The sequence below is a fragment of the Mus musculus genome, chromosome 12 (assembly GCF_000001635.26).
Source record: "Mus musculus strain C57BL/6J chromosome 12, GRCm38.p6 C57BL/6J".
Taxonomy (NCBI): domain Eukaryota; kingdom Metazoa; phylum Chordata; class Mammalia; order Rodentia; family Muridae; genus Mus; species Mus musculus.
Window position 1 is genome coordinate 82,411,627 of NC_000078.6, and position 21,624 is coordinate 82,433,250.

Here is a 21,624-nt window from a genome sequence, read left to right on the forward strand (position 1 = left end):
TTAGAGAGTAGTTTGATACTGTGTCCAATTAACTAATAAAACAACAGCAAGTTCATCCATGGGTTCTTGGATTATAGTACCAGGCATACGTTTCCTCCTGTGGAACAGGTCTTAAATCCAGTCAGAGTTGTTGGTTACTCCCATAACATTTGTGCCATTATTATACCCAGGTACATATCTTGCAACACTGGTTATTATTGTACTTCACAGACTTTATAGCTGATAAGACTATTGGTAGATTTTTCTGCAGTAGCAAGTGAGAGACCCTATCTCAAAATAAGTAAGTATTGGGAAAATACTTCAGGAACAACACCAAGTGTTATATTCCAGCCTTTACACACACACACACACACACACACACACACACACACACACACATGCACATATGCACACATACACACACACACACCAATTATTGTTTATTTTCTATGGGATTGATGGGTTTCATAGCATTTGGAAGTTATTAATCTTCATTCTCTAAACCTGTGTGGCCATTAATATTCAATGTCTTGGTCCCTTTAAAATATAGCAAAGCAGGAAGAGCTGGGTTATTTTAGAGGAAAAAGCAAGTTACTGTGCACAATAGTCCCTAAGCAGATAGTCTAGGCTGTGGGCTCAGCACAAGTCAGGGAACTCAGCGTGCTGAAAGCCAGTGAGAAGAAACTGCTACCCTTCCCAAGTGACACAATGCCCAGCAACAGTCAGCTTCCAGCTCTGCAGAACTAAACTGCCAGCATGTAGGCCGTCACACCTTCTGCTCCTGAGGAGGCCTGATGGCATCAGAGTCACAGTATTGGAAACAGCAGAGCTGTATGTCACAAGGGTAAAACTGGTTCTAACTTTTCTTTGCCCAGAACATCATGTATTTGGGGATGTAAACACACTGGGGTGGCTTCCCCCAGTTGCCCTGTGTGTGTCCTCATGTGTGGACAGTCAGAAGACAAAGCCTCTATTGAGTTACATAAAGGCAGAGGAGGGGTGGGATGAGAGCCAGCCTTCTGGAAAGGCTGCTTTTCATTTTGGGCTAACTGCAGTAACCAAGTGGAATTTCCTGATGCATTTGCCAAGTGACAGAGCTGATGTTGAGAAGGAGCGTGAGGTGTTTTAGTTTAATGTTTGTTTTACAGAACAGGCTACAGGACAAAAGTTCTAAAGCCAAAAATAAAAGTTGTGTTTACTTTACCCAAGGAGCCATGTGACTAAACATTTTACATAGCCACCTCACGACTCAGCTGCCTGCATGTCCCATTGGCTCCAGCTGGCTCATAGTCTACTTCCATCCCAACTTTCCCTCTTTTCTATAGTATTTCTTCCTCTTTGCAGTGACAGGACCAAAGCTGTACAAAATGGAACCACATCTGCAGTCTGTCAGTGTTAGTTACACATGGAAGACAGACTCTGGGTCAGAAAGGCATTGAGTGGCATCATGTGGCTTGAGTCTGTGCTGTTCCCTAGTTCTTACTCAGTTTTGTTTGTAGCTTGCACTTCCCATTGCACCTTCACTGCAATCCTGGTTATATCTGAGTGGATTGTGAGAATCGCATAGAAGCCTGAGTAGACAAAAGTATAAGGACATCCAACTTTGGTGCCCAGATATTCGTGATTACTCTCCTGTCAGACACAGTAGTACTAGGGCCTGGAGAGAGGACTCAGTGGTTAAGAGCACTAGATGCTCTTTCAGAGAACCTGGTTTGGTTCCCAGCACCCACATGGCAGCTCACAATTGTCTGTAACTCCAGTTCCAGGGGCTCTGACACCCTCTTCGGCTTTCTATGGCCACCACATGCACAGGGTTCATTGATATATACACAGGTGAAGCACCCATACTCACAAAATAAAGTAAAAGTGGATCTTAATATAAAATGTGCCCCGGATATAGTTGAACTAGGTTCCTCTAATCAGTCAGCACTACAGCTGCCTCCAGACACATCCTGGGCCCTGCCATGGTCATTGAAGTCTGAGTGGCTGGGAGCAAGTCTTACTCTAGCAAGTGCAGAACACAGAGCAAGTGTCTGAGGGACACTGTTGAGGGTGGTGCTCTCACCCTGCGTGTATATGGAAAACCCTGTGGTGACTAGACATTAACTAGCAAAAGCCTGGCTTACCATGGTGATGGAAGATTCTTAGAGGTGGCCTGCTGTGGCTTCCCATCACAGTCTCCAGAGTAGCCTTGGTAGTTCTCTTGCCATGTGTGGCCATAATGTTTTGTGTTATATCTTAGCCCCTGTAACACCATTCCTGTTTCAACAGTTAACAAAGCACACTGATTTGGTTATATTTGCTTTTAGCAAATTATAAATTCTAAAATCCAAGACTTTTCAGCTCTTCTAGATCTTCCACAGGAAGGAACCCTGGCTAAGGTAGGTGTTAGGGATGGGCAGTAGTTCACCAGTTCGTAGTATTTGCTTCTCTTGCAGAAGACCTAGGTTCAGTTCTCAGCACCCACATTGGGCAGCTTACAATCTCGATTGCTGTCCAACACCCTTTTTTGGCCTCTACAGGTACCAGGCGTAAGAGTGATGTTTATGTATATACAGCCAAAGCATTCATACATGTAACATGAAGATAAATAGGATCGGTCCTGTGCTTACAGCCAAAGCATTCATACATGTAACATGAAGATAAATAGGATCGGTCCTGTGCTGTTGAGACAGAGTCTCATGGAGAAATAGGTACTTGTGAGATAGTCCATTCTTTGTGATGTGATGTGATATTACATGGAATAGACTGCTATAGGATTTGAAGAGGTTCTGCTCTGTGCATTCAGATACAGTATTGGAGAATTGGGGGTTAATAGGAAGATAGGAAGGCATTCTAGGTAGGCTGTGGATGAATGGAAAGTATGGATACAGTGGTACTCTGAATCTTAGTCAGCCAATCCAGAATACAAGATATGGGGAGCAATTAAGGTTGCATGGGTGTGAGAATGGAATCAGATTGGATGGTGCAGCGCCTTGAAGAAGGTGACAGGGTGTTTCAGGAAATATAAAAAAGAATGTCAAGTTCCCACGCTACTGCCAGCAGTTCTCTGCCTCGGCGGGCTAGCCAGCCTGTTCTTATCTTGTGAAGTCTCTCTGGCCCAGAGCTCCCGAAACGTTTCCCCCTAGCTTGCAAGGTTCTTACTGGCGGGTCACTACCATGCCAGCTCAGTGCTTCAAACCTCCCACAGCCTTTGTGGTGCACATCTGGCAAACCCACGCTTTGCTGTCATACCTTTCTCTCTTGAACCCAGTCAAACCACTGCAAGAATGAAAACACTACACAAATTTATTTCAGAAACGACAGTAACTTAGTCTTGCTGGGAACAACTAAAATCCTAATCTTATAAACCTTATTAAATCTAAATCCAACGGTAGCGAATCCTGACAGACCCACCATTGAAACCGGGAGACTCTAGTTGGTACATCTTGTTCTCACTCCTCTCCAAAATGCTCTAACTCTCTCCTGCTTCCTCTCTTCCTCCATACAACCTGGAATTCCTGCCTACGTCCCCAGTGATTTGCTCCTTTATTCATTAGGGGATGGTTCACAAGTCACCAGAGTAGGTGACTCATTCCTCACAACCCCTCCCAGGAGAGCGGAATTGGCATCAAAATACAAGCAAACCCGGGGCTGTCCACAGCTACAGGGTTTTGGTGATGTCTTATGGACAAGGCAGACTTTAGAGAAGCCTCTAGCACTGGTTGGCATTGTGGAAGAACATCGGTAGGAGCTATTGGAGGGGTGGGATGGAGAGAGCCTGGAAGTCGGGAGACCGTTGGGTGGAAGAGATCAGAGGGCAGTCATGGTGGAGCCCATGACGTCAAGCCATACTTTCAAGACCACTACCTATGGTGCCAGGACACATTTTGTGTGTAGTCCACAAATGTGCACATTAGGACAATTAACTCTGAAAGTTAGGAGGCAAAGGAAGCATGGCTTCAGTGTGCTTAACTTGTTAGAACAAATAGAGGAGGGACCGGTTCCACTCACAACACGGGAGGAAAGCTGTTAGATTTGAAGAGGCTTGATTTGAATTGCTAAATCTCCTCAAGTCTCTCGGATTAAGGAGCAGTATCTAGGAGACAGCCAGAGAGAACTCTGATCTGCCTCATAGGTCAATGCAGTGCTAGACTCTGAGCAGCTCTCCTTACCTCCTTCTCTCCCTAGGAAAGCTTCCTGGACTGGGTCTCTGAGCCCTTCTGCCACCTGCTGAGCCAAACACCTCCCATCTGTAGACTCATTGGAGGAATGGCTTCGTTCCAGCCAGCCAGGCTCTGGCCCAGGGTTTCCACTCTGCTTGGAACCAAAGATGACTTCACATTAGAAGTCTGTAGACCATGCCAAACCCATACAGACTGTCAATCAGTGGAAGGACTCCTTGCCTTCTCTGTGGACAGCAGCTCATAGAAAATGCAGTAGACTTGGCCAAGCAACCTAGCCTATTGTGGCTTAGGGTGAATGACTTAGACCCCATTTCTTCTGCTATCACATGGAAGCAGCCTGCCCTAGTGGGAGGCCAGGCATCTGCAGGCAGCATTTGAAATAAAGTTGCTTTGTTATTAAGTCTGCTCAAGTTGTCAACACTTACAGATATCCCTGTGGCTGCCTGCCCCACTGCCGACTAGAATAGATAGGATCGGGGGAGAATGTGTCTGTCTTGCCCACAGAACTCCAGCCTCGGCCTTGAGAGTCAGCTGAGCAATATGCTGAGGCCCAGACACAGCACACCTCTACTGAGAAGTTATCTAAATGTATCATTTTAATCAAATCCAACACGTGCAATTACAGAAATTTTTTAAATGTGTTTTTAGTGTGATGCTACTATCAACCAAAATTATAAAAACTAATTGTCAGAGCCTGACTATTGCAAACTGAGTAATGAGATAGAAAACAAAGAAGCACATGGGGACTGTGCTCTCACAGTGAGAACCTGGAATCAACTGGTTATCCAGTTGTCACTGGCATCCAGTTCCACCCCCCCCCCCCGCCCCCAGCCTGGCGACTGCACAGTATTTCACTGATTGAATCCTGGCAGCTTTTTTTGGAGTCATGTATATTTTCCAGGTCTTTTCCCCCTGAAATTTTTGAGGGGTTCTCACTCCTGGAGGCAGTTTTCCAGCTTTTCCCATAGGGGCAGTGTTGGGGGAGGTTTCTCTTATGGGCTTCCAGCTGACTTCACTTCCCACTCTCTCTATGGGGCCTCTGCTTTTGTGGTCTTTACATGATATCTTCTACTGTGCCTTGGGGTTTTTCCCCCTGAGTTATTGACTTCCTATCTTCACTTCATACTTGCAGGCTGTCTCCTGGTTCGGACATCTATGTGACAGTCTCATCCATGGCTTTGGCGAGATCCCAGTGCCGTAACTCTCCCAGCAACTTGTCTTCGTCCAGTGAGACTGGCTCTGGAGGTGGTACCTACAGACAAAAATCCATGCCCGAAGGGTAGGTATGGCAAGGAGTCCATCTTCAGTATCCTGTGTTCAGACAGGCCACACAGAACTGCATGAAACCAGCAGAGAAGAGGTAGCCAACCCTCCAGATAGAAGACTGTCCCAGCGTCTAGGTCAGACCACTGAAGAACATGGTCAGTCCTGTGTGGCAGCAAAGTCAGATAGCATCAGTTCCTTCATCACACGGACCAGTCAGTGCCACTAGAAGGATTTTGTCTTGTATTTCCTCCAAAGTGAACGCAGCAGAATACTCCTTGCAGTGTAGTTCGGATTGCTGCTGATACAGAGAAAATGATAACCACGCCCAGAGCTTAACGTTGTCTTGTAAGAGGCCTGTGTTTTGTTGGTTTTCTGTTGTTGGGTTTTTCCAGACAGAGTTTCTCTGTGTAGATGTCCTGGAACTCTCTCTGTAGACCAGGCTGGCCTTGAGCTCATAGGGATCCTCCTGCCTCTGCTTCCCGAGGACTGGGATTAAAGGCTTGGGCCACCATTACCCAGCAATTTGTTTTGTTTTGTTGTTTTGTTTTGTTTCAATCTTCCTTGACACTAAATTCCCAGAAGGAACTGTTTGTTTCTGACAAAACTTATAGAACAGGCCCTAGGTTTTGTCTGTAGCACCACTAGAAAACAGAACAAAACTTTCAAAGGAAGGGAAATGCACAAAGTTTAAAGGTCACTGAAGGCTGAGGATGCTGGAGTGTCTGAGGCTTGGAAGCCCAGCATGCCACACACAAACTGCCTTTGCTCAGAATAAGAAAACCAAACTGTGGGTGCTGCTGGCCCTGAGAAAGAACTTGAACCATTCAAAAACCAAATGGTTCTATTTCACATTTTTCTAAGGACTATGTTTAACATACAGGCATGGGATTTGGTTACTTTTCTGAGAATTCACCATGCAAGCAATTCATTAGCAAGCTTAATGTCCTCATAGTGGATATTTATTTACCATGACCAGGATTTCTGTTGGATCTTTTTTAAAAGGTTTGTTTATTTGTATGTGCATGAGTATTCTGCTCACATATATGTATGTTCACTGTGTGTGTGTGTGTGTGTGTGTGTGTGTGTGTTACCCTTAGGGATGAAGAAGGTATTAGATGCCCTGGAACTACAGTTATGGATGGATACGAGCTACTATGTAGGTTCTGGGACTTGAACTCACTAACTATTGAATATGCTTTTTGTTGTGTGTGTATGTGGGGAGGGGGGGGTGCTACATGTTTATGCTAACAGAAGGTAGGTGATAAAACCACTCCAGGATACTCCTCCTCCATGCTGTTGTCTTCGTCAATAGCCTGTCTGAAGGGCACACATCTTATGTAACTGCATCAGTGATGACTCGAAAATAATTTTAGCTTTTCTTCATCAGTCCCTGCAGAGGTTTTTTTGAGTCACTTATTTTATCATGCCACAAACCCAACTAATTATTTCTTACTTTAATTAGATTTTATATGGTATGATTTGCCTTAGAAATGAAGTAGTCAACATCTGTCCATCATTAGTATGGCACTAAAACGTAAAGGAGTGAACCAAAAAAAAAAAAAAAAAAAAGTTTTCCTGTCTGTGATAAGCTCTAAATGTCTATTAACAAATTGAACGGAGACATTAGTGTGATTGATGATAAAAACTCTGAGGCCCATGCCTGAGTGCTCCTTTTTTGTTAACAAGACAGTGGTTATTCCTGTGGGCATGCAATAGCAAGCCCTTGTACCCTAGGTGGTATTAGGGGGGCCTGTGATCTTTAGTGAGCTCACCTTGGATTGTATGCGACACCACACAATGCTTTTTGTACCTGGGAATGATCTTTTAAAAAGACGAAGTTGCTGATGCAGTGCCATCTTCTGTACACCAAAGCCACTTCAGTGGTGTTAGCTTGCATTGTTTTGTGTTGTTATTGTTGTTTGGTTTTTCCGGACACAGTTTCTGTGTAGCCCTGGTTGGCTTCAAACTCAGGGGTCTTCCTGTCTCTGTCTTTCAAGTGCAGGGATTAAGTGCATGGCCACTAAGCTTGGCCTGCCAAAGCTGTGTTTATGCACATCTGTGACGCAAGAGGTGGTTTGGCTCACGCTCTCATGTGTCTCACTGTTGCCCATGAATGACGTTTGACCCTGAAGTTTCCTTTACCAGTAAGAGCAGCTGTGTCCAAGTCGATGTTGAAGTGTCTGTGCTGTGCTGGGCACCTGTTAGTGTCAGGCACGCTCAACATCATAGCGATAACCAGCATACGGTGGTTCTCTGTGGACAGTGTGCCATGTTGGTACCCTCCCTCACCCTCCGTGGGCCTTATGTCTATACCTGTGTGGCATGAGCTTGTTCATTTCTTGGTCCTAAGACATTGAAACTATCTTAATTAGCTGAAGGGTAAAACTGAGACAGTGCTTAGAATCTATGTTTAGTTCTGCTGCTAGGTTACCAGTTCCAATTGAGCTTCATGTTTCCCCACTCCCAGGGGTCCTATCCCTCCCAGGAGAGCTCTTACAGGTCCTGGCCATGTGTCAGTCATCACAGGTAAGGAACAGACACGAGTTGATAGAGAATCAATAGAGGCCTGTGTTTCATAAGTTCTTTAGAAGTTCATTAGTTAGTAACCATGAGAAATGTGGTACATTTCCAAGTAAATACTTGAATTCTGCCCTCCGGCCCTTTCTGGTCTCAGAGGTCATATTGCTGATGTTCATGTAGACATAGATTTCGTATGACTTAGTTAAACAAGTGTTAACTGTTTTTTCAAGGGGAAAATCAAGCTGGCTCAGTAGACACTTACTATTTTACTTGCCAGCTTACCTTCTTCTGAGTTGCCCTTCCCAACATCAATTTAAAATACATACAGGGGGCTGGTGAGATGGCTCAGCAGGTAAGAGCACCGACTGCTCTACCGAAGGTCCTGAGTTCAAATCCCAGCAACCACATGGTGGCTCACAACCATTGGTAACGAGATCTGACTCCTCTTCTGGAGTGTCTGAAGACAGCTACAGTGTACATACATATAATAAATAAATAAATCTTTAAAAAAATAATAAAATAAAATTCATACAGTTAGAAAGTGGCTTGCACATAATATAAGCGGTACTTGTCATTTTTCAGACCACAGAATATAGTGCTCAGAAAGTGATTGATCCCAGAGTAACTTAATGATTTAGTACATCATTGAATTAAGGGGAGCAGCCCCCACTCCCGAGATATACTGTTAGAAAATGTGCAAGTGACTTAAAGTGGGTTGATGGTAAATGACAGTCTGAACTTGACTATGTGAGCCAGTGAACTTGGGTTTCTTACTTTCTGTGCCTTCTGCTGGCAAGCTCTGTGCCCTAGTTAACACTTGATTTTAATAATAAGCGTGCCTTCCTGAGAAGAGATATGTATCTGCGTGCACAGACGTGCAAGCAGAAACTGGTAATACCTGTCATCAGAATCAGGAGACTCTTCACCTTGTGGGTGAAGATTCTGATGTGTCTTGCTTTTGTTTGGGGGAACTACCACAGGTTTGGGGTGAGCCGAAGATCCCCAGCTTCCATCGACAGGCAGAACACCCAGTCGGATATAAGTGGCAGTGGAAAATCCACTCCCAGCTGGCAGAGAAGTGAGGACAGCCTTGCCGACCAGATGGGTGAGTGAGGGATTTGTATGTCAGAACAAGGTGACCTTGATAGCATCAGAGCACAGTGTTAGAAGGACAGCCCCAGTTAGCAGGTGCGTGGGAATTCCTCTCTGCTAGACTGTGTGCATATGAAAGCAACAGATAAGGCCAGGGTTCTTGGTGACTCTAAACTTCAGTCAGAGTGACCCAGGGATTATGTTTGAAGACCTGCTTGCTGGGGTGGGTGGGTTGGTTGGTTGGTTTTACCTTGTGCCTGGGAAGTTTAGTAGTCCTAATATTGAATTTTAAGGGAAAATCAATCACTGCACAAGGTGGGAAGAAAATGAATTTTTGTTTGGTCACATTTGTAGGTTGGTTAGACACTCTGTCCTGCCCGATGGATACTTTCAAATAATCTTTCCCCTCCACTCTTAGGCTATCAACTAAGAAAATATCTTAACACAACAGCAGGCCCTCAGTGGGCCCTCAGTCACGTTCTTGGTGCATTGCCCTCTGAGGATGTGAGGAGAAACCCATCCACCTCCTGTGGCACCATAAACATTGCTCGCCACGGGGAATTTTGCCATGCAGAAATTACACTTGAACAGGCACGTCAGAGATTTGATGTCAGCACAATTCGTACATCAAAGACTTGATTATGAACTGTCCGGTTGGGTTTTCTATCCTCTCATCCTGTGCCTCCATCCTATAATCCTTGTCTCTTTCCCCTGGAAGTATTATCATCAATGTAGGATACAGGACTGCACATTTCATGCCTGTAGGTTGATGCTTTTGTTCTGTGTGCGTGACTGTCCCAGGTAAATGTCTGAAGTTGAGGAAGAGAAAAGGGATTCCTAGATCCTGAAGACAAGCTTTGATACAGTCACTGCATCCCGCATGCCTTGTTCTTGAAGCCATCTCTCACCCCAGTCTTCTCCCACTCACCCCCTACTCAGAAAACCTGGGCATATTCTGTCTGCCTCCCTGCTCTGGCAAGATGGATGTCTTATCCCATGTGTTGGTACTGTTGGGATGGTAGCATCACATCTAAGCAGGCTTTTCCTCAGCATTACCCTAGCAGCCATGGATCCTTGTGTTTCTACCTTACTGCCACAATGGTGGCAAGTCACACTCCAGAAGCAGGCTGCCTGGTCCTCGGCAGGTCAGGAAGGGTGGTGGAGAAGTCCATAAATCCTGCTGTTAGCTCTAGACTAGTCAGGGGATCACACTACCTCTTGTTTGGGGGACCTCATCTTGAATGCCAGCATGGTGCCCGAATAATGGAAGCGATCATTTGAAATAAACCAGCTGCTGTGTGTCTGTTCAGTCACGCTCAGCTTACAGTTAGAGAGGACCTCAGGCATGCAGTTCTTTTGTCCTCAAGCACCATGAATTCACAGGTAAAATATTCCCCAGGTGTCACGGTAAGTACTGTGTGATTTTATCCCTGCCTGTGTAGGGAGTGGACACGGAGCTAGATTAGCCTCACTGCAGTGAAAGATTCCTGAGTTTCAAACCTTTGCTGCATTGTTTGTGGCCTTTGGTTTGGTGGCACTTGGCTATGCTAATGTGTATGATCTGACATGTCATTAGCCACAAGCTTTATCCATCAGCCACCTAGTTTCTGACATGCTGTCTTTTGTGTAGACTCCTAACAAGTTTGCTGCTGATGCGCAGTAAGCTCTTAGAGATATGTGTACCTGTTCAGTGCCTGCACTGTAATGTCCTGTGCTGTGTTCCAGAGCCGACGTGCCATCTCCCAGCAGTATCGAAGGTACTGCCTGCTTTCCGAGAGAGCCCCAGTGGGAGATTGATGCGGCAGGATCCAGTGGTTCACTTGTCTCCAAACAAACAAGGCCATGTAAGTTCATCATAAGCCTAACAAAATAAATGATCTCTAGCAATGTACTGTAATTCCTGTAATGTGGAAATGGGACCCACTCTATGGCAGCAGACAAGCTACCCTATACTTTGGTCAGATCAAGTATGTTACTTAAATAATTTTGACTATCTCTTTTTATTTTCCAGCTACTAGAAAATTTCAAGTTATATTTCTACTTATTCTCTCTAACGCAGAAGAGGCACATTTAGGACTCAGAGACTGCCGGTGGCTGCAGCCCCAAGATGGCAGCTCAGGCCCAGAGCTGGATGAGCTCTGCCACGTGCCCAGGGGTAACATGATGCACACCTGTTACCCCGGCACTCAGCAGGCAGCGGGAGGAGTGTGCAACCTGGGCAGCACACTGAGACAGTGTCTAAAAAAATAGTTAAATAAAACAGTACTTGTTACCAAGAAAAGTTAGAGTTCCATTAATGAAGTGATGGAGTTGGTGCCATTGAAAGTGTGGGTTTCACTTGGAGGAAGACAGCTGTCTTCCTTCCCTGGTCCTGGCCAGTAAAGGGCTCCTCTCCTTCCTCCACCAGCAGATGCACACAGAGCTTTCTCCTCATCGCTTGTCTCTAGTAAGTAGCTAGGCTTCCTGTCTTCTTAATTTAAGTATCACCTCACAGACTAAGGCTGTATCCCCTTGCAGAGCATTTGTTCAGTGTGTGTAAGGCTCTGAGTTCAGCTTTTAAACCATCTGCGCCCCAGAATTCTGTGCAGATTCCTTTTTTAAAAGCTGTTTCTTTAACAAATTCTATAAAACCAAACACACATCTCTATGGAGTTATCTCTCACATACCATAAAACGTACCCACTTCTTGTGTGACCTGGTGGTCTTTAATATATTCAAAGAGGCTCAGGATGACTCGGCAGGTACAGGTACTTGTCACCAAGCCTGATGACCTAGGACCTACATAACGGAAGGAGAGAGGCCACACCACCTGTTTGTCTTCTCACCTCCACACATATACCACAGAGGTGTAGGATGCTCACACAATCAATAAATAAATAAACAAACAAACGAATGTAATTCATAGTCATATGCACATACCCAACGAGTTGTACCGTCCACACTATGATCAATCTCAGAACATTTCATTATCCTGAAAGCCAGTATCCTTTAGTCATCACCTCCAGTTTTCTGCCCCTTCCAAGACCCAGGGAACCACTACTCTACTCTGCCTGTGAGTATTGTCATTGCGCGTGAATGAGAATCGTGAAGCCCAGCCTTCTGTGTCTAACTTTTATTAAACACAGATTTAACATTCTTATCCAAGTTGGTGCTGCACCTGCACTTCGTTCCTTTTTGTGACTGAATAGTATTCCACTGATGGATGGGAAGATGTAGCTCCTGATTTAATCTATTCGTGAGTCAGTAGTCACTGGGCTTGTGTCTGCTTTTGTCTGTTATGATTAACTGTTATAAACACTCATGCATCTTTTTTATGAATATACATTTTTATCTCTCTTGAGTCTGTACCAAGAATGGAATTGCAGCTGTTTCCCGTAGCTCCGCCCGTTTTCACACAGAATAATGTGCCCCTCTTTCGTCTGCCTGCCGTTTGTGTGGAGGTGTTGTGTGTAAAGCCCTCACCATGCTTTGATCTCTGTTCCCCTGTAGCCATTGACACTGGGCACCTTCCATATAACCCTTGACTGTCTTCTTGGGCAGGATCCCTGCACACAGATCATTCCATTTTTAATTGCACTTCTTGAAACACAGAAGCCTGTAGTTTTTTGATAAAACTTAGTTTACATATGTTTGTTTGTTTTGTTTTGTTTTGTTTTGTTTTTCCTTCCATTTCTTGCCCTTTGGTGTCCCACCTAGGAAACCATGGTGTAATCCATGGTCACAGAGACTTGTGCCTTTTGTTTGTCTTGTGTTTTAACAGTTTGACTTGTACATTTAGGTCTTCAGAGTCTTTCCCTACAGTAAGGATTCAACTCCCCCTCCCTTTTTTTCTTTTGTCCATGTGAATATCCAGTTGTCTAAGCACCATTTATGGATGAGGCCTGCACCCACCCCAGCTGCCAGTGGAGTTATCTCGGCATCACTGTGTAGATACTAACTCTCAGCAGTAGATGAAAAGCTGTTTCTGAGCAGGTGCTGATCGGGGATCACAAGAGTTCAGACTTAGTTAACCATGGATTCTGCCTTTTAGACTCTAGCACGCTTTCTCTTCAGTAGTAGTAGTATCTTTTGGAAGATATCAATGACCACTTATATTTTTCCTGGCTAAAGTAATCTAATCTCCATGTCATTGTGTTGTTACATTGGCCTAAGTGAAGTAATAGAAAATGTATTCTTGGCAGACATGCATCGTCTCTGCTATGGATGCCATTGCTGCCTGCCAGTCCTGGTGCTATGCCAAGAGCTCTTATGTTACTTTAACTTGTTAGGAGAGCTCTGCCATGCCAGAGCGCCACCGCTGTGATTCTTTGTTGGTGTTGAAGGTGTGACCCCTGCACATGGGTAACCCTTGCTTTTGTTGCAGTCTGACAGCCACTACTCCAGCCACTCCAGCAGCAACACGCTCTCCAGCAACGCCTCGAGTGCACACAGTGACGAGAAGTGGTACGATGGGGACCGCACGGAGTCCGACCTCAACAGCTACAACTACCTACAGGGCACGTCTGCCGACAGCGGGATTGACACCGCCTCCTACGGCCCCAGCCATGGCAGCACGGCCTCCCTGGGGGCCTCCACATCCTCACCTCGTTCAGGGCCAGGCAAAGAAAAGGTGGCTCCCCTGTGGCACAGCTCCAGTGAAGTGCTCTCCCTGGCAGATCGGACCTTAGAGACTGAGGGCCACGGCATGGACAGGAAAGCAGAGTCCTCCCTGAGCCTGGACATCCACAGCAAGAGCCAGGGCGGGTCAAGCCCGCTGAGCAGGGAGAACAGCACCTTCAGCATAAATGATGCTGCGTCCCACACCAGGTACGCCTCTGCCCGCCCTCAGGCTTCCCCACCAACCCACTGCAGTGTGCGGTGGGTGACCTTCTTGGGGCGTTGATTTTGTATGTATTTTTTTATGTCATTTATTTCTAAGCAATATACTTCAGTAATCTTAATGCATTATTTCACATTGGGAGAAACTTTTGCAAATATATTCATTGTAAAGTTTTTTTTTTTTATTATTTTCCTAATTGAATTCTAGAATTAGTTTTCTAATTCTGATTTTCAGCACTGATATATAATGAATATAGAGTGCTACAGTCTTTAGAAGACACTTGAAATTCTTGACTGTATTTTAAACAATATAGTCTTCCCCCAGCTTTTCCTTGGTGCCCAGCCCACCGCTTACCCCTGTTTCCATTCCTGGCTCCAGACAGTGACATGCTGATGGTAGAGATGCCCATCAAAAGGCATAGCTGAACTTCAACTTGCCCCTTCCACTTGAGGAAACACACCTTCTCCAGCGTCCGTGGGCACACACCACTAGCAAGATAAATCCTGCTTTTCATTCCCCTAAATCCAAAGTGCGCTAGGCCTCCCCGACTTGGCGAGGAAACGGTTCATTTCTGCATCTCAGGTCACTTCCCCTTTTGCCTTTCACTCACTGTTCCGCGTTGCTGGTCAGGATGTGACCGTCTAAACTGGCTGCCTCACAGAAAAATGGCAGAGAAGACCAATGCAGTTTTTATGTTTTCTGAACTAGAAGTCATGTATAGAATCTGCCAGTAAACCACAGATCGCCCTGGTGGGAAGAGACATTGACCTCTATTGTCCGTAGCCAGTCAGTGTGGTGCTCAGCTTTCTGTCATGTCTCTGGTCATGCAGAGTAGGTTTTAAGTGTCTCTTCTTTGCGTAGTCAGCGCTGTGTGTATTGGATGCACTTCATAGGCTGTACTTAACCTGTTCCCTCCACTGCACAGCTTGTTGTTGTCTTAAGATTGTTTTTAGATACCCTTCTCCCTTCTCTGTCCTGCCTCCAAGCCCTCTCACGGATCCCTCCCCTCTCCTCCAAACCTATGACCTCCTTTTTCATTAGTTGTTATTCCGTACATATGTGTATATATGTATGCTTTTCACATAGTGTTCCTCGCATTTATGTTTTCAGGACTGACCATTGTCATGGGACAGCCAGCTGCTGTGCTCTTCCTGGAGAGCCATCTTTGCTGCTCCCTGCTTTGCTTGCCTGCAGTGCCTTGTGTAGGACTGAGGCTTCATGGGCGTTTCCCCGTGCAGATGGCATGTGTGTTGGTGTCATCCCAAACGTGGTCACGTTGGTGAGACTTTGTGGGTGTGGCTTCTGATGTTGCTAGGAGTTCTTAAAATGACCATAGTCTGGAAACGCCATGGCCCTCAAGCAGCAATGACCTTGAGAAAGTGGTCTCAGAATCTTGAATACCCAGAATCCTATTGTCTTACAGTTTAGGAGCCAGAGTGTCTGGTTCATTTGGGGTAAGGGGTGTGCTTAGAAAAGTAGGACAGGAAGGTGGGCCCCAAATGCTGTTATCAGTGCAGACTGTATAACATTCCCAACCTCCTGGCTGCTTCTGTTGTGGCCCTCCATCACATTCAGTAGACCACACCCTCCCTCAGCATGTGTATCAGAACGGACCAGTTTCTACAAACCTAGATTCCCATTTCTTTGGTTGTAGTTGCTCATTTTAGAAGCAACTTTTCCTAATGACAGTAGTCCACCTGAGAGAGATCCTGGGTCTAACCTGAGGCAGCAGCAGGGAATTAGGAGGGATTGTCTAGAATGGTGTAACCACAGAGCAAGATCAGAAAGAGCTGGACCCTAACGCTAACACACAAGATACTGAGGCTGTGCTGCTGACAGATCCAAGGGTCTGCACCCACCCCAGCCTCTCCCCAACCCCTCCTGGAATCAGGCACCTGGGTTTTCATTGTCCAGATGTGCTGACCACACCTGCCAGGGCCTCCAAAAGGATTATCTGCATTTTCTGCTTCAGATGGGCCATGTGGAATCACTGAAGTCATTGCTTAGAAATACTGTGCTGTTGGAAGTCAAGCTTAGTAGAGAAGAATGTGGTCTTTCAGGAGGGTGGCAGGGCTCCCCACCCACCGGAGGCTTGAGTCACACCAGTTTCTAGACTCCAGTAAAGAGGCACGCTTTGTGACTTAGGCCTGTTGGTTTTGGCAGAGTGAGCTGGATAATCAGAGCTGAGCAACCTCCCCTTTCTGGAGGAAGAGGACTCAGCCACCAAATGTGCATTCCCTGGGAAGCTGAAACCACAGCAAATTAGAGTGTGTGTGTCCTCAGAAGACAGGAACAGCAATTAATGTGGAGATCTCTTGACAGTGCATAAAAGAGCTTGTACCTGGGACATGGTGACAAAACTTAAATTACAGTGATTAAGTTACCCTGCATATTTCTGGCTAGGTTGAGCCTTCCCCTCTGTCCTCCAGTCTCCCTGTTGATGACTGCGCAGGTTTTTTGTGGCATCCCTTGAGAACTGCATTAACGCAGGTTGCTAATTACATAGGGATGTTATATTTGAATGTTATTAAGAGAAGTCATTGCTACAGATAGCTTGCTATGGAGGGTAGAGAATTTGCACCCTAGACTTTAAATTCTTTTTATAATTGTTCTTTCCTGTTTGTATCTTAAAATCAGTCACTCAAAACAAAAAAATAAAAGAAAAAATATATGGCAAGCAGGAGAGGTGAAGGTAACATTAAGTTTAATATATTAATGTAAAAAAATGAATACTTTTTTGGAGGGTGGGGTGTTGAGACAGGTTTCTCTGTCTTTGCCAGATGGTATGGTTTATGCCTTTAATCCCAAGGAGACACAGATGGATTTCTGTGTGTGAGTCCAGCCTGGTCTACAGGGAGAGTTCCAGAACAGCCAAGGCTACACGGAGAAACCGTGTCTCAAAAAAACAACAAAACAAAACAAACAAAAAACTGTTCATGTTCACGGGCATCTTGTCCGCTCCTTATGTACATAGTTAGGTGTTGCAGGTTCTCGTCCTGTGCCCACCGTGCTCTGCCCAGCTCGCCGCTCGTTCCCCAGGCTGAATGTGCATGCTTCCTGCTTAGCAGAAACTGCTTCCTGGGAAGGAAGGAGCCGTGTTCCTTGCTGCACTTACTCTGTTCCCTGCCAGTGTAACCCCAGCCCTCGCTTGCCTATCTCCCCAGTGCTCTAGCACTTGTGTCTCCTGACGCCTCCAGAATCACGGAACTGGTGGTGGAGAACACAGTGGGAGGAGTCGTGCTTCATCATTATCCTCCATTACCTGTCACCCAGAGACTTGTTATTCACACAGCCTATCCCAGGAAACCCTGTCAGCTGCCCTCTTTGCTTATAGGTCAGCATCCAGCCTTTGCCCAGATTTTGTCACAACCATTCAACAGGTGACTGATTGCTGCTTTTCCCTCTCTGAAAATACTGTCCTTCACAGGGTAAGACCAAACCCTAAGCTCTCATGTCAAGGCCAAATAGTAGATGGCTGCAGGCCTCCCTTCCGGTCAGACAGCAGCTGCTGCTACACAGGAAAGAATGGTCTCTGGTGATAGGCACATTTAGAAGGGCATCCCCAGCCCAAGTGCACAGGAGCGATACCTGGAAACTTGACTGGTGACAGCTGTGCTCTCCCACCCTGCAAGCTGCAGCCACCTTAGTAGTGTTTCGTCTGTGGGTGGCCAGCCCCTCCTGTAAATAGCTGTCCTATTTTTCAGGGAAGGGGAATTATCCTAGAGTGTAGATGAAACCTGAAGTCACCGAGTCCGAGGACATCCTGGTTTGGCTGTGCTCACAGTTAAACCTGGCTTTTCATGTAGTGGAAAAGGAGCTGATGTCTGCACCTGCCACCCCAGTGGGTCTGCTTCTCTTCCCTTTTGACTCATATTATTGGCTCATTACCTTACACCATTCTTAGGAAGAGATTCAAAGCACTGTGGGTAAGACAGACAGAATCACAACATATTGAATTAACAAGAGTTCTCCAGGATATCGAAACAGCCCAGCTGTCTGGCTCCCCTTAAGCACAGATCTGCCAACTTGTCATTGACTGTAATATAATTAAAACTCCCAGAGTCTCTTGGTGCAGTATGTGACTATGCTACCTTGAGGTGGTCATAGGCCAGCTTCAAGGAGCTCCCCAGAGCCTGGGCTGGAATTATATAGGAAAGGAAGAGACGGGCCATTTTAGAAAGTGTATAGACTCAGGTAGCAGTTTTTAGTTCTAGGAAATGGGAGAACTCTTTTAAAATGTTTCAAAACACAGCTTCCTTTGACTCAAGAAAATGTAAGATGAGCCCTCAGCTCTGCACTGATAGCAGCTCCTGCGGGGACCACGGTTTTGCTTCAGACACATGGTATCCATGGCTTCAAGTCTTGGATCTGGGCAGACAGGAAGTGGGGATTTGACCAAGTTAGAGCAGTGTGAGCAAGTCACCTGGATTCAAGCCGTGGTTCTCAAATGCGCTGCGTACTGCAGGGGAGATTTCTGCCCTCTCTGTAGACACTGATTCAGCTCTGATCCTAGCACCTCTGGGATTCGAACCCTCTGAAGTGCGTGTTTTGGATGTGTCCTGGGTAAAGGCTCGGCTTCTGCTGTTAGGGGAAAAACAGGCCATTTGTTTCTGTTTGGTACCAGATACCAGTTCTTTTTTTTCTTTTATTTAATATTTACTTATTCATTTATTATTTGTAAGTACACTGTAGCTGTCTTCAGACACTCCAGAAGAGGGCATCAGATCTCATTACGGGTGGTTGTGATCCACCATGTGGTTGCTGGGATTTGAACTCAGGACCTTTGGAAGAGCAGTCGGCGCTCTTAACCGCTGAGCCATCTCACCAGCCCCCAGATACCAGTTCTTAATGTGGCTGTCTGATTATAACCATTAGTAAGCATAAGTGTGCTGGCCCTTCACACCAAGTAGTAGCCACCATATTCAGATAGAATGAATAATTAGGTTCAGTGGTCAGTTAATCAGGTGTCCTGGTGAGGGTACACAAAGGTTGCAGAAGCATCTTTCATAGATGTAATGACCTCCTACAATAAAAATTAAACGTGACGGAATGATTTGTAAAACAACGAGCAGTTTAATTTATTTTCTATTCTCCTGGCAAATTATTTTTTGACTCAACTTCAGCCTTTTAAAGTCCCAGGATTTTTTAATAGCTGTGTAATATCAAAGTATTCGAAGGTAAAATGTGTCGATTCAGGTATAAATCAGATATAGTAGACTTCAGAGCCTGGGTCATGGACCACAGCAGCCTCTGGGAACACTTGAGAAGTGAGCATTCTCATGTCTGCCCAGCCCCATCCCATCTACGTCAGCATCTCTGGAGAGGGCACACAGTCAGCATTTTTAACATACTGCTCTTTGAGAGCTGGCTCCTGTGGTTATCCAAGGTTAGATTTTTAAGTTAGATGTGCGCTAAATACCTTGGGACCTCATAACTATGTTCTAGTGCATGTGAAGAGATCCTAAATCGAAAAATAAACCTTAACATCTACAAACCAAAGACTAGAATCTTGTCTCTAAGTAAGCGACAGACACTCCCCACCCTCACCTCCACCCCCTGCTGTCTAAAGCTTATCTGAGGCTACCCCTCTTCCCTGCAGAAGTCCAGAGCCAGCTGTGCTGTCTCCCCTGATGTGCCCTGGGCCTCTCATGCTTCTTGGTGCACCCTTCAGCCTTGTTGAAGTCTTTCCTTTACCTGAGTTCACTCTCACACTTGTAATCTTTCTGTAGCAGAGATCTGCTGCTGTTTTGTCCTTACTGGTTTGATATGCCATATCTAGGAAACAGTCTTATATCCCCCTTACCTTAAGATATACTTTTTCTTGTAAAATTATATGTGATGTGTAGGGGTGGGGCATGTCCTGATGCCCTCAAGGGCAGGAAGAGGACAGTGGCTCTCTTGGAGTGTCAGGTTCAGGTATGCCGCTGGGAACCAAACTCTGGTCCTCTGAGAGAGCAGTCCATGCTCTTAACTACTGAGCCCTCTCTCCAGCCCTTCTTAATTTTAAAAGCAACTAGGCGGAATGTTTATCAGCGGTAAGGTTGCATCGCTTTTCATTTGTGTAGCCATTGCAGATTTGTATTCCATCTCTAGCTGGACTAGTACTTGGGGGAAAATGTTTATGGTAAGACTAATAATTGTTTATTCTATTTTTCCAAGTTTGGGCCCAGCTCTTCTGAGTTCATTATAAAAATAAAGAAGACGGCTCTTTGTGTTCTGAAGTAATAAATAAGACCACGTTCATACTGGAAGCTCTCCAAGTGGAGTCTTCCACAATACTTTTCCAGATCTGGTAGCTGACTCTTAAATACTAACAAGACTCTTCCCTGTTGTACAAAATGTTCTTCCATATTGTAGTTCAAAATCTGCACGTCTGACCAGTAGAGCTTCGTTTCCACCAGTAGATTCTGTCTCAGCCATCTGGGTTTTGTTTCTACTGTAACGCTTTAAAATACTGTGATAGTTTCAGAGTTGCAGAAAAGTTTCCTAGATAGTTTGTGAACACCCCACACTTGTTCCCCTTTGTCATCTTCTCCCATTCTAATGGTACCTTTGTCCCAGCTGCGTATCATTATAGTACTTTAATATCTGCTCAGTCAGGATAACTAGGTTTGGACAATAGGAGTGCCTCTCTGAGGAATGCAACTGTACGTCTGTTGTAGGAGCCACCTGACCTTAGATTGTTCCTAAGCACAACTCAGCAGGGCTCATAGTGTGGACATGACCCTGAGAGACCGTAGAAGGAAGTGTGGTTATCCTGCATGTGGGTAGCTGATAGAAGCGCTACTCCCCAACCTTGAAAAATCTGCCTTTTTCCAGGCTTAGAACTTGTCTGATGATGAGTAAGCTTTTGAGTCCGTATGCATGCTGATGCTATAGGGACACAGATATAAGCGTGCCCTTGGCCTGGGATGTCAAGGATTGCTGTGTCCCTGACTTGATCTTCCTCTCATCTTTAGCCTGGTCTTAGCATCATCATGACCCCCAGATTTGATGTGGTCATACAGGCAGACACTGAGACTTTTACTGCTCCTTGTCCTATCCCTGGCCCCTCTCAGACTTCAGTGGGCCAGTGTGTCTGAAAATGCCCCTCTTGCTTTTAACTTAACGTGCAGACATTTAAATTTCAGGACGAGAACAGGCAGACCAGCTGACCATCCCTTTTAATCATTTCTTCAAAGTTCATTTTTCTCTAACCTGACCTTCACCTCCACCTTGGACACTACCCCACAACTGACATGGTGTAGACACTATAGTCACCGTCTCTGTCCTGCCTCTCCACAGTACCATGAGCTCCCGACACTCTGCCAGCCCAGTGGTATTCTCCAGTGCCAGAAGTTCCCCCAAAGAGGAGCTTCACCCCACCGCATCCTCCCAGCTCGCACCGTCCTTTTCCTCTTCTTCCTCATCCTCCTCTGGACCTAGGACTTTCTACCCTCGCCAGGGCGCCACTAGCAAATATCTGATTGGATGGAAAAAGCCAGAAGGAACCATTAACTCCGTGGGATTTATGGACACACGAAAGTAAGGGATCCTCTCCTGCTACTTCGTGGTGGGTTTTCTCTGCGCACAGAAAGACCTGGGCAGTCTCTTATTGCCAGTGACCCTCGGCTGCAATGTTGGGGTTGGAGGGAATTGCTTATGGAGGGATTTTCTTGTTTTAAATTAACAAAAAAGTATTTTTCATATAATATATTCTGATCACACTTCTCCACTCTCCCTAGGAGATTTTATTTGCTGAGTAACTTTTTTTTCTTTAAGTTATTTCTCTGCTTCATTGCT

General features: G+C 45.5%; 1 protein-coding gene across 22 annotated transcripts in view; it reads left to right on the plus strand.

The window, feature by feature from the left end:
- The window catches only part of Sipa1l1 (signal-induced proliferation-associated 1 like 1), a 282,410-nt gene that overhangs the window by 242,250 nt on the left and 18,536 nt on the right, over positions 1-21,624 (plus strand). For 17 of the 22 annotated variants that reach the window (XM_011244060.3, XM_011244067.3, XM_011244061.3 and 14 more), the window contains 6 exons: positions 5,278-5,424; positions 8,912-9,036; positions 10,749-10,867; positions 11,431-11,469; positions 13,387-13,829; positions 21,127-21,366. In XM_011244060.3, coding sequence (XP_011242362.1) covers positions 5,278-5,424; positions 8,912-9,036; positions 10,749-10,867; positions 11,431-11,469; positions 13,387-13,829; positions 21,127-21,366 — 1,113 coding nt within the window. The remainder of the gene's footprint in view (positions 1-5,277; positions 5,425-8,911; positions 9,037-10,748; positions 10,868-11,430; positions 11,470-13,386; positions 13,830-21,126; positions 21,367-21,624) is intronic. The other 5 variants (XM_011244068.3, XM_011244069.3, XM_017315025.2 and 2 more) reach the window with 1 other exon arrangement.